The following is a 12,569-nucleotide window of genomic DNA, read 5'->3' on the forward strand; positions in this document are numbered from 1 at the left end:
AAAAAAAAACTGAATTATATAGTTTTCGCTGACTGACTTAAATCTTGATTAAATAAATGTTTTGTATTTAATCCTGTAATTTACTTTATCCTGACAGAATCCTACAGTACAATATGAGGCTTACAGTTTAATAATGTGACTAGACTTTATGAAAATAAACTGTATTTATATATTTTGCAAAAAAAACATGTAGGGAAATGTTGGAATACAGTCACAATCAAAAATTTGTATAAAATGGTAAAAGAAAAAGAAAAATACAGATTTTTAAGTGGACGTTATTTACACTTTTTGGCCTTTTTTTTCCACAGTTTACACACACAAAAAAAAGACATTAAACATACTGTAATGTTCAGAAGCTGTAAAAAACTGAGTAATATTTTTTGCCGACTGTAATTGTGACTAATTTTGCGGTCAATGTTTTTTATTGTATTTTTCTTTTTTTTAAATGCTTCTGTTATTTCAATAGATATCATCTGTAATTTAACCAAACAAGGAAAATCTGGAATATAATAACATTATTTTAAGGATTTTTATTGTCATTTGAAAGCAAAATTCTGTTATATGGTTAAAAAAAATACAAAATTATAAAAAAAAAAATTAAACAGATTTTTTACAAAGAGATTTTTTTCTGTTTAGTGAAACTGCAATTTAAAAAAAAATCACAGAAAATGTATTTACATGTTGGCTGTAAACTAAATATTAAAAACTGTGAATACTGTCCACATTAAAAATAAGCATTTTTCCAAATAATTTGTTTCTTTTACAATGTGTGATCATAAATTACACAGTTTTGTTACATTTAAATCTGCAAAACAACTGCAAATATGTAAAATTAAAGTTCAATACTTACAATACATTATTTTGCTTTCAAGTAATTTCAAGTATCTATAAAATAATGACTTTTTTCTGCTTTAAATACAGGAGAAATAGTGTAGTCTTAATGTAAAAGGCTGTAAAAGAACAAATGATCATTTATAAACATACAGATTTTCAATGCTGTGGACAGTTTTGGCTTGTTTTTTGTTGGTGCAGGGTATTCACATCTATTTTACTTGTTTTATATTCTGGTTAGAGCAGAAAAAAACAAGAATGCAGGTGTATCTGAGAGGTTTCTAACTGACGAAAGGACCTTTTTGTGGTGTTTGCATGTGAGGATGCTGTGGAAGAGGTAAAAAAAAAAATCTGTAAGCATGTCGCTCCCGTGGGGTCGCGACGCTGCCTGTGATCTGCAAGCAGCAGTCGAGGGTTGTGGGAATTTTGTAGAGTGAGAAGAAGAAGAAGAAGAAGAAAAAAAGACTAAGTGAAGACGTCAGGAGGAGGAGGCATAGCAGGAATATAAATAGAAAGGGTCTGTTGCTATATATGGAGATGGCTGCGAGTTCTCGGACTGAGAGGGGAGATCGATTGATTTATTGTCATTAGCGAGGAGCAAAACAAAGCTGAGGAGGAGGAGGAGGAGGAAGGCCAGACAGGACTTTAAAATGCTGACAATTAAAGTGACACAATGACAATAAGACAACCTGCACGGACCACATTCTCTACATTACGTTTATAGCTTCAGTGTTAGAGTAAGTAAGAAAATAACTGAACTAAGCGCATTCTGATTTTTAATGATGGCATGCAACCACAATGAAACAAAAACTGGGAAATCCTAAACCAGTGCAACGAGGCTTTACTTGCTCTCACTAAAAGAAAAAAAGATCTTTCCTTTGTTCTCAGTTTTAGAGGAATTATACTCCATCTAAATCGCCCTAAACCCTTCTAATGAGCATGTCATGTCTTTATGGGAAACAGTGTAATGTGGTAATAAGTACACTGACATGAAGCTAAATTGCTTAACTCTGGATGTGGACACCTGCCAGCTGAGCTCATTTTCATTCCCTTGGGGGCGAAACTCAACCATCACTGCTGCTCTTGTCAAAATGCTCGCTTTGACACCTCTGAATTCTTTCCTTTCCATCCCCACGTATCCCACCAGAGTCGACTGTCTGCGGCTACGAGCGCTCCGTCGACTGCCAAAGGCAAGTCGGTGCAACGCTTTTTCCCTCCCCCCCGCCTCTCGACTCGTTTCGCTGTTAAAGATACTTCCTGACAAAAGGCTGCTAATCCTTCAGTGCTGATAACAGCAAGAGGGGGAAAAATAGCACAAAGGAAAGATGTTTCGTGACAGGGAAGTTGTACAACGTGACTGATTTTCATTGTATGTTTCGGTGTCTCGGTGTGTCATTTACCTGTTTCGAAGTGAGTTTTATCAAGGAGCCTTCGTAGCCCTGAAACAAACAGAAAAATGTCACAAGTGTGAAAAAATAAAAGCTTCACTGTATCAACACTGTAAGAAAAGTTTCTGTAAAATTACAGCAAAAAAACTGGCAGCAGGAGTCACCTGTATTTTAGCCATTTTATTTTTCTTGCAGTTTACTTCACAGGATAAATGACTACAGTATTTTACAGTAGAATATGAAGTTTATGATTTAGACTTTGCATTACTAAACGGTATTTATATACACTGTAAAAGCTGTTATTGTCAGGAAGGAAGGGGGTCAGAAAAAATTTTAAAAATTGTGAAATACTGCAATATTTAAAAAATAAGAAAACAATGGCTATTATCTATAAAATAAGTATATTTGTATTACATTTAAATATAGTAAAACTGTGTAATTTTAAAGTCACACATTACAAAACAATGATTTACTGTAAAAATGCTGATTATTGATGTGGACATTATTTACAATTTTGGATTTTTTAAAATAAACTTTCTGTGATTTTACTGGGGCACACAAAAATGGCAAAAACGAAAAAGTATGTTAAAAAAACCTAAAAATACTGTAACGTTCTGAAAACAGAATTACATATTTTGAAAGTACATGTTTTTGATGTGGACATTATTTACAATTATGGCCTGTTTTCTCTGGACTTGTTTTGTTACACTTTACAAAGAAATGTGAAAGAAGTACTTCAAAAATGTAAAAACACCGTAAAAAAAAATATATATTTTTTAAATACTTTCATTGTCATACATGGTAAACTGGAATTTTGTGGTCAATCGGTTTTAGTTTTTTGTTGCATTTCATTTTTTTAGAGGTAACACCTAAATTAATACTTTTTTCTGTAATATCACTTGATATTTCAGAGTTCAGATTAAATATATACACCATTTAACATTAACTGCTATTTCACAGACTTCCTTGCTTTGTTAAATTCCCGATAACATCAAGTAAAATTTGAGGAAAAAAATGCAAATCTACGTGTTGGCTGGTGAAATAAAAAGTCAAAACTGTGAATGATGTTCACATCAAAATTCTTTCTTTTACAATGAGTGACCATGAAATTACACTGTTTGACTGTATTTAAAATCAGCTACAAAATGTAATTATTTTACACACATTTGCCATGATTTTCACAGTTTTGAATGTTAAGGTATTCTCGCGTTTTTAGCATTTTTTCTTGAGCAACCTTCCTGCCAGACTTTCACTTTTTTTAACGGATGTACTTTTTACAGTGTTCTTGCTCAACAAAACACCAGAATCTACAGTTTTTACAGTATTTTGGAGAAACAATATACTGCTGCAAAAAGATGCCTGCCTTTTCACAGCAATTTATTGGAGTGTTTTGTAAAACAACAACAATATATAGATATTTTAGAGATTCTTGCAAAGAAAAATGTCATTTTGTGTCAAGAATCTATGCATTTGGTAATAACTTTTGCATTCCTTTGCATGCCAGGATCACAGCTAACTACGCTCGGTTGTTTCAGGGGTCATGGAGCTCTTATTAGGACCATATGGATTGGATTGTGGGGTCTAACCTGATTAATCAAGATTTACTGCTTTCAACACTCATGATATAAACCATTAACTCGGAGCACATACCATGAGCGTTCTCTAAGTGAGGGATTGGATGCATAGCAATCGTCCCATTATTCACTGAAAGCTTCAAAGCTGCATTTCTCTCGGGCAGCCGTCCAAACACACTTGCGACATCTCCATACATTCACCTGAAGTAAACCTTTCTGGACTCTGTGTGACAAAGTGGTGTTTCTGGGGTAAAGTAAACAGCTTTTTCTTCTTTTTTTTTGTGCGGCAGGCATGGAGCCATGTTTCCATGAGACACACAGTGAAGCATCCCGCGGATCAAGATGTGATTGAACCTCGGCTTTAGGATGACAGACACTTGAACCTTGCGGGAGAGTTTCCATTGCAGTTTATTTCATCACCATTAATGGAGGTCCCATTGACTGCTGGAAAGAAAGCTGCTAAGAATAGCTGCCGCCCTTCCTTTAAAACATACAAACATACCTTAAATGGTCTGAAGAGGAGATACAGCTCCCGAGGTTTTATATCCAGCGGTAGCCCACTGACAAATAGTGTTCGGACCTGAGGAAGACAAAGAAAGAAATCATGTATTTTTCATTAACCTGCAGCGGTTATAAATAGCTGCACTGCCTTTCTGACAGTAACAGATGAGGTTATGAGGAAAAGGATGACGAGTTAAACAGTTACCTGGGTTACATTTACAGACAGACTTTCGAAACCCACATAGAGGTGTCTTACAGTTCAGCAAACACACCCTATCACGCTGCTTTCTACAGTGAGTGTATTGTGTTCTCCTGTGTAATCTACAACCTGCTGTGTTTTATGGCAATCCTCCCTCGCAGCTCTAGCCTCTGTTTTACATTTGAACTTTTCAACTCGGGCTGGCATTGCCGGGGAATTATAATGTATACGTTAGCCGCGACAGGCTAAAGGGAAATGTAATTGTTGTGGTAGCATGAGAATGACTCTAGAAAGTGCTCTCGGGTAAGGAAGTTGCGATTATGCTTTGTTATTATGTCCACTGATCAGGAGGAAATGAATGCAGGTATAACTGGGGTTTATTACAAAAAACCCTCAATATTTCCATGTGCTACTGTGAAATCTCAATTAACTTCTGTTTTGAGGTTACAAAAGCACACAAACTCCCCTAATGTAAAAAAAATAGAGGTAAAAAACAGGCAGATGACATTAGAGTTTGCACTATTTGACTCCCGAAAAGGGGTTTCAGGAACTAATACTGGTCCTTTAGGTGTTGAATTAGAGCTACAGGGTGAACTTTGCATGTCAGTGAACATTTTCCAAGTCCAGAAGAAGGAGAGGGCCCGCAGGTTTACTCTTTAAAGCCAGAACTTGGTGTACAACTCACCTAGTGAACTGCATGTCCTCAGAAAATGGATTAACTTGAACTTTGCTAGTGCTTTGGAAACTATGGGGAGCAACATGCTAATATTTAATGTGCACTACAATGCGAAGAATGCCGTTGAGCTTTTTAATCTTTTATTTACACTTCGGCTTTCTTTGCTTGACAAGAAGATCGATGACACACCTACGTCTCTTAGCTTAGCACGAAGACTGGAAACAGAGGGAAACAGCTAGCATATGCTAACCAGCTGAGGACTTCAATTTGCACACAAATATGAGCCTAATGTCTACAATCAGCAACAAATGAATGGATATTTCCCAACAAAATGACAACAGAAAATAACATTTAACCTGGTTATCATTCCTAGCGTGACTCAGGTTAATAAGAAAGTGACTTTTATGGCACCTAGACACATAAAGTGGTCAATATTAGCTTTTTTTTGAATTGTCAGCATCAGTGCTTAAGTTGAAGCAACTGTAGGAGCTACGCAAAAATCTGGTACAGAGAAAACAGCAAAAACAAACCGTTAAATGGCTACTTTTTTATATTTGAAACTCAACAATGCTGTGTTTTCCTCAAAAGAGTCCATCAATACGACTGCAGTTGTCTGCAAAATGCTGAAATGCCATGAAGAACTGGGTTTAAATTGCACTAGCTTTTCGTCTTGTAACACTGATGTAACGCAATGTTGAATAAAAATCTGACTGCATTTCAACAGTGCCAGTGCACAGCTTTTATCCAATCTATCTGCCTCTGTCATCACTGTAGTTAAAGGGGAACTTCGTTTTTTTTTCAACCTGGGGTCTGTTTTCATATGTCTTTTCATACATGTGAGTGATGGAGAAATAAATTTTCGACATAGCTCCAGTATTGAGCCAGGCAGGCAGCTTCGCAGCTCAGCTAGCAGCTCAGCTCGCGAAAAGTATGGGGCAACTTGTCCCCCCGCGTCAAAGTTCGCCCTAACGTGCTTTTTTTCCCCACACTAACTGCTATTTGTTGTGGTCTGTATCCAAATCTCAGGACGCTAGAAAGCAAATCTCGTTCCGAAATCACGCCATTTCGGAACGAGATTTGCTTTCTAGCGTCCTGAGATTTGCATACAGACCACAAAAAATAGCGATCGCCAAGTAAGGTGGAGGTTTTAGTTCACTTCTCATCTCTAGTATGTTGTGGGACACTCGTTGAGACTATCCGAGCCGGTCAGTGTGGGAAAAAAAGCACGTTAGGGTGGACTTTGACGCGGGGGGGCAAGTTGCCCCATACTTTTCGCTAGCTGAGCTGCTAGCTGGGCTGCTAAGCTGCCTGCCTGGCTCAATACTGGAGCTATGTCGAAAATTCATTTCTCCATCACTCACATGTATGAAAAGACATATGAAAACAGACCCCAGGTTGAAAAAAACCAAAGTTCCCCTTTAACTGAGAAACTGTAGCATTCAAATACAGCAGACTTTAATGAAAGTGGAGGGTTTTGAAGCTCTAGTCGGAAGGTTGTAGTTACAAATTGAGTTCTGCACATGCAAAAAAGTTCCGAACATGCATTGGCAACATTAGTTTGGTCCAAATACATGCACCGTTACACCTCTAAACAATGCTAAACCGGCTGCCAAATCCAGAAATGCAGACAAATTAGCACCAGCGCCAACATTTCAAAAACACAAACACAAGTCGCAGGTGCTGAGACGTCCTGTCACAGCCAATGAATGCAGATCTGGCTGCACTTTGGAGGCCGTGAAACAACAAATTCCCATTGTTGCATGTAATTGTAGATGTCCTCAATGGAGGGTCAGTCCGGGAAAGAGCCGTTAACGCAGGTATTTCAAACAATAAACCACACTGACGGCAACATGTGTCTTCCATTAAGGCATTTAACCTCCTTTTAAGCTTCACAACACAACCACAAAATAAAGTGGTACCAGGATAACTGGGTCAGACATGAAATCATAGATACATTTAGAGAACCGTATTATCTAAAGAGGCACTAATCAGGAGTTCTACCTGGAGTTTAATTAAAGCTGGAAAATAATTGCTTCGGTGCTGAGGAGACGTCAAAAAACCAAACAACACTGTGTGCATCAAAAACTCCACCCAACACAACAGCATTAATACCACAACGGTGAAAATTAATGTTTTATTCAGCGATCCGATTCTATTTAAGGCCGATTTTCGAGTAAGAAAAACGAAGGTGTGCAATTACAGAGTGGAGTCAGAGCTCCCAGATTCATTAGATAGTGGATTCACAACTCAGGGGACAAAGGAACTGCTGAACTAACACTACACTTCATTCCCACATGTAACCTGATACGCACCACTGAAGCCAAAGGCAGAGCAACACACAAACAAAGGAGCTTAGCAACTGGGGGCGAGCAGGAGCTGGCGAGCACCAAACTGCCCATCCAGCCGACGAAATCTCACCTCGACCACTTTCTCACCTTCGCTCTTATCTTATCTGAGCCGAGCCGAACCCCGCAGGGCCGACACTGCTTTCTGTCTGCAGCAGGTCTGTTCAAATAAACCGACTTATATGTAGCGACGTGGGAACAAAGAGTCAGGACGGGGCGGTATCAATCAAGAGCAAGGCAGCTGTTGAGGCTGATTAAAACTATAAAGAGCTGCAAAAATAGAAGCATTTAAAAAAGAACAGCAAGAAAGTGTTTTGAAGTGTCTTTTTTTTGCACATGAACAGAAAAAGATGCCAAAATGAGCTGAGGTGAAATGATCTGCTGGTGACACAGTATTTTTTTTACACAATGACAGCATCACTCAAAAACCCAGCGTGAAGAAAACAGCAAATACATAACATTACACTGCTTCTTTTTTCTTATTTTAATTCAAACACTGGCTAATTAATCAGACATTTCTTTAAAAAAAAGTCCATCAATACTGGATGCATCAAATGAAAGAGTAAAAATACTACATGCATTTAACAACTGCATGTAAAATTTGGCTAAAATTCAAAACAAACTAGGCGTTTGACAGCAGATAATAGTGGGTAAGTTGTAGAAAAAAACAGCTTGTGTTTGTTACAATGCGGACAATAACTTGTGTTCTCAAAAATGGAATACAGTCACACATTTGCTGCTTTAAAAACACCTTCTGCATTTGCGTTTGCTGTGGCACGTTCTAAACTGTTTGCAAAAAGCTGCTAAGAGCTGTCAAAATGAACCAAAGGCAAGAGGATCTGATGTCACACAGTGCTGGTGAGATGACAGATTCATGCTCGGGACTGGTAATTTGAAGATACGCGAGAGTTGTACCTTAAAAAAAAAGAGGCTGGCGCACCTATTTAGAAAGTCTTAGTCACCCCATCCTCTCCTGCCAAGCTATTTGAATCAACTCCTGATTCGGCTAATAGACACTTGAGAGCTGCACAAGTTAAGACAGACACAACAACGTGCGGAACAATGGGACATTCTTGGCCTTTTAGCGGAGCTCATTCCTGAGACTTCCTGACGTCAGCTGTTGTGATATATGATCTTTGTGCGGCGTGGTGTCAACAGCTCTCTCCTGAGCACATCTGCTGTTGATTACAGTATCGGGCTGTATTTACGATGCTGCCACCAGGTGAGGCGACGTCAAACTTTCACGACGCAGTAAACCAGAAGTGAAGGTCGAGCCTGAGCAGATTTGTAAAACAAAGAAGCAAAACCTTCCGCCGCTGTTTTATTGTTTTATTGGTTCCCCGTGAGTCGCATGCCTGCATTTCCATAAGGCTGGTGCGAGCCTTTGAATCATTGACCATTTATGGGGAGCGCATGCAGGCGAGGCCTCTATCAGAAACAACAGTGTCTACCTACCACAGCCGGCGTACCAGCGCAGTTCCCTGGCAACGCCTCGGCCGAGCACAGCAGCGAACGGAGCCTCGGGCCAAAAGCATCAGATCCTATTAAGGCCACTTCTGCAGCGAGTCCCAGGGGATCTGCGCACCTCTAATCAGAGATCCTTGACTCGGCAAGCACCGGATGAGGTCACCACCCTATTGATACTCTATCATTGCGCCTTGCGGGTTTTCTTGCGCCACTGCAAGGCTGGAAAAAAAGGAAAAGTACGCTCACAAATAACAACAGCCCCATTGAGCTGTTTGTCCTGAGAGAAAAGTCCCATTTATTACAACTTGGAATGTATTTTTTGTAGGTTTGGCCAGCGTTCGAATGTTTTGTAATAGCTGCAGGGGATGTAATTGTTGTGGTAACATGAGGATGACTCTAAAAAGTACTTTCAGGAACAGAAATTGTTGTTATTATTCATTATTTCATTATGCTATTATGATGCTTCTATTTGTAAAAACACAGTTTTTTCATATGGACATAATAGCAACATGAAAATGAATACTTTTTCCCACTTTTTGCTGACATTTTGCTGAAAGGTGCCACAAATCATACAGGTGAGTATTGTTTTAATTGCAGACACAACCAGAAATTTGTCAAAATGTGTTAAAGCTTGTCCTAAATGACTTGAAAAATGTACTCAAAATGTATCCAAAGCAATTCAAAATTTTTCTGACAGAACTTTAAACTTGCCCAAAACAACTCCAAATGTCTTAAAAGAATTTAATCTTGTCCAGAACTGCCATGAAAAGCACGATACAAACAGTGATCATGGTTTTAATTCCAGAAACAATCCGAAATTTGTCCAGATGATTTAAAACATGCCCAAAGTTAGTTGAAATTTGCCCAAAATGACAAAAAAAATAACACTGGCACACCAAGAGTGCTACTGGTCAAAACTGCAAAAATAAAAATAAATAGCTGATTTAAATACATTAAAATTGTGTCATATTATCTCTACATATTGTAAAAGAATAAATTCTTATTTGTAAAAATACAGATATTTCATGTGGGCATTTTGTACAGTCTTGGCCTGTTATTTTCTTTTATATTCAGCATGTAAATACCTTATTTTATCCCCGATCTTAGCTGAGCTTAGCATTAAGACTGAAAACAGGGGACAACAGCTAGCATAAGCTAACCAGCTACTAGCTCCAGATTTGAAACTCACAAACTACAACCCAGCTGAGGTTATTGTCCTGAGAGAAAAGGCCAATTTATTACAACTCGGAGTTTATTTTTTGTCGGTCTAGCCTTTGTTCTAATGTGTCATAACAACTGAAAGCTGGGAACTGCAGCTGTAACTATTTTCAACATCAATCCATCTTTCTTATTGCCAGTATTAATCGTAAAATGTCAGGAAATGGTAAAACATTCACATCAGCGTCCTAAACCCAAGATATACGAGTGTCTTTGTACTAACAGCATTGTACAAAGCTTTGAGGCATTTCAGATTCTTATCCATTACGCAAAACCGTTTGCTCGGTTCCAAGTTCATTCTACAGAACAAGAAGTCCTGGGGCAGATAATATGCCCCCAACAGCATGAGATTTGGTCAATAAGTACAAGAAGCAACAGAAGGAACTGCTGAAATCAACAACCTGCTTCCCAAAAGCCTTAAAAGCTCCATGCAAGAATAGTGGATGGCGTTCCAAAGTTAAATGTAGAGTCAAAGCTAAATCAGCTCACTGAATGAGCAATCCAATCTATTTATATAGCATGCGCAAAAAGAACTACAGTTGACAAAGATGATTTGTGTGAACATCAAAACAGGATAAAATCCATAAAATCAATTCGTAGAACACTAAAAGAGGCAGAACAGTAATTTATAAGATCAATCTCCAAAATAAATATGAAATATTGAGACTATTATGAGCAGCCAAAAGCTACTGAAAAAAACCAAGACTGATAACGAATGGCAAAATCTATTTACCCAAAACCCCTTCATTCAGAGATAAAATTAAAATAAAGAATGTAAACGTTTGTCTCTCTGGCTGCTTGTGTTTCTTACATGACTTGTTTATTGATGCTGCTGTGTTCTGTGATTAATTAAGTTTGTACAATGCTACAAATACTACTGATGGAAACCTGGAAGCAATAAAATGCATGCAATAATAAAGAGCCAATGAGGGGTATTTTTTTTAGCAGTTTGGTATTTGCAAGATTCTACATGCGATCCTTTGTATCTGCTGTCACACATATTACAAGTTATTTAGAAGAATATCAACCAATGTTCGATTAACTGCTAACATGAATTCAGTGCCCTTTCTGCTTATATTGGTAAATTGTAGACACACGATACCGAGCCTAAAAGTAGCCCAAATATCATCAAACTTAAAGAAAGTATGTGGTAATTGAGCCCCAAATTTTGGCCAGGGGTCATTAAGCGACACAGAAGACCGTGTCATGGTGCTCCAGCCTCTGTTTGCTACAGTATTAAATGAGCTACAGCTAATCTACAGTACTTTAAGTTTGTAGTTTGTATTTTCTCTAAAAATGTTATTGGGTATTGCTAGATTTGAAATGACTCGAATCTAATTTGGGAGCGAGAAAAACTTGATCAAAAAATGTATCCCCCAGTGCAACACTACAAAGAGTGAACAATTGTGTTCTATTGTGTTGTAACATCTGGGGCTAAAAATATCAGTAATAAGATAGGTTTTTTTGTGCTAATAAAACATGATGTGAGGGAAAACACTTACTGAGGCCGTAACAAAGAGAGCAACTTCCAACTTCCACCAAACAGCTTTTACACAATCAGATTTCCATTTACTAATTATTACCTTCGCCAAGGAGGTTATGTGACACCCAGCGTCTGTCTGTCTGTCTGTCTGTCTGTTAGCAAGATAACTCAAAAACGCCTGGGCAGATTCACATGAAATTTGGAGGGGATGTAGACTATGGTAAGAGGAAGAGCTGATTTAATTTTGGTGGCAATCTGGAAAGGATCCTGGATTCTGGATCACTTTGAATTTTTTAGTATGTTTAAGTATGTGGTCCAAAATAGGACAAAAACATCATAGGTTAGTATGTCATCCAACAAATTGGGGCAAGGTGTCCAGATAGCTCAACTGGTTAACCCTTTACGCTTCAGTGTGTCGTAGGTGTACCGCCGGCGGTACACCTACTAATTTGCATAGGAATTTCAAGAATGTCCAACGGCTGCAAACACGATTATACAAACACTATACGCCGATGGAAAGCTTAGATTCTCATGAATCCGCCGGTATAAACCACTTTCAGATGCGATTACCACAGCGGGTGAGAAAAACACATTTGTCCAACAAAAACGAATATTCATCCATCCGTTCTCTATACACGGCTTCAACGCACACAGCGCGACTCACATTTCCGGGTTCATTACTACACACACAAAAAAAGATTCCACAAAAAACGGCCATAATCCAACCTTTTACATCCAGATGACACAAGCCAGTAAACTATTTTGTCCAAAACATGTCCTGAAGTCGTATAAAATCCCTGAATCGGTCATTTTCAAGGAAATGCACCTCGTGATGCCCGTCCAATATTCCCCGTATTTTTTGTCATTTTTTTAATTTAAAAATAGAA

The 12,569-nt window shown here is 38.2% G+C and overlaps 1 protein-coding gene across 4 annotated transcripts in view; it reads right to left on the reverse strand.

Moving 5' to 3' along the window:
• LOC110949532 (RNA-binding protein with multiple splicing-like) overlaps positions 1–12,569 on the reverse strand; it is a 47,560-nt gene that overhangs the window by 22,920 nt on the left and 12,071 nt on the right. For all 4 annotated transcript variants that reach the window (XR_007939631.1, XR_007939632.1, XR_007939630.1 and 1 more), the window contains exons 2-3: positions 4,296–4,373; positions 2,232–2,270 (exon numbers count right to left, since the gene is read on the reverse strand). Coding sequence is in view for 1 of the 4 variants with exons in the window: in XM_051943579.1 (XP_051799539.1) it covers positions 2,232–2,270; positions 4,296–4,373 (117 nt within the window). In the remaining 3 variants the exon portion in view is untranslated. The remainder of the gene's footprint in view (positions 1–2,231; positions 2,271–4,295; positions 4,374–12,569) is intronic.

Source organism: Acanthochromis polyacanthus, chromosome 23, assembly GCF_021347895.1.
Source record: "Acanthochromis polyacanthus isolate Apoly-LR-REF ecotype Palm Island chromosome 23, KAUST_Apoly_ChrSc, whole genome shotgun sequence".
Taxonomy (NCBI): domain Eukaryota; kingdom Metazoa; phylum Chordata; class Actinopteri; family Pomacentridae; genus Acanthochromis; species Acanthochromis polyacanthus.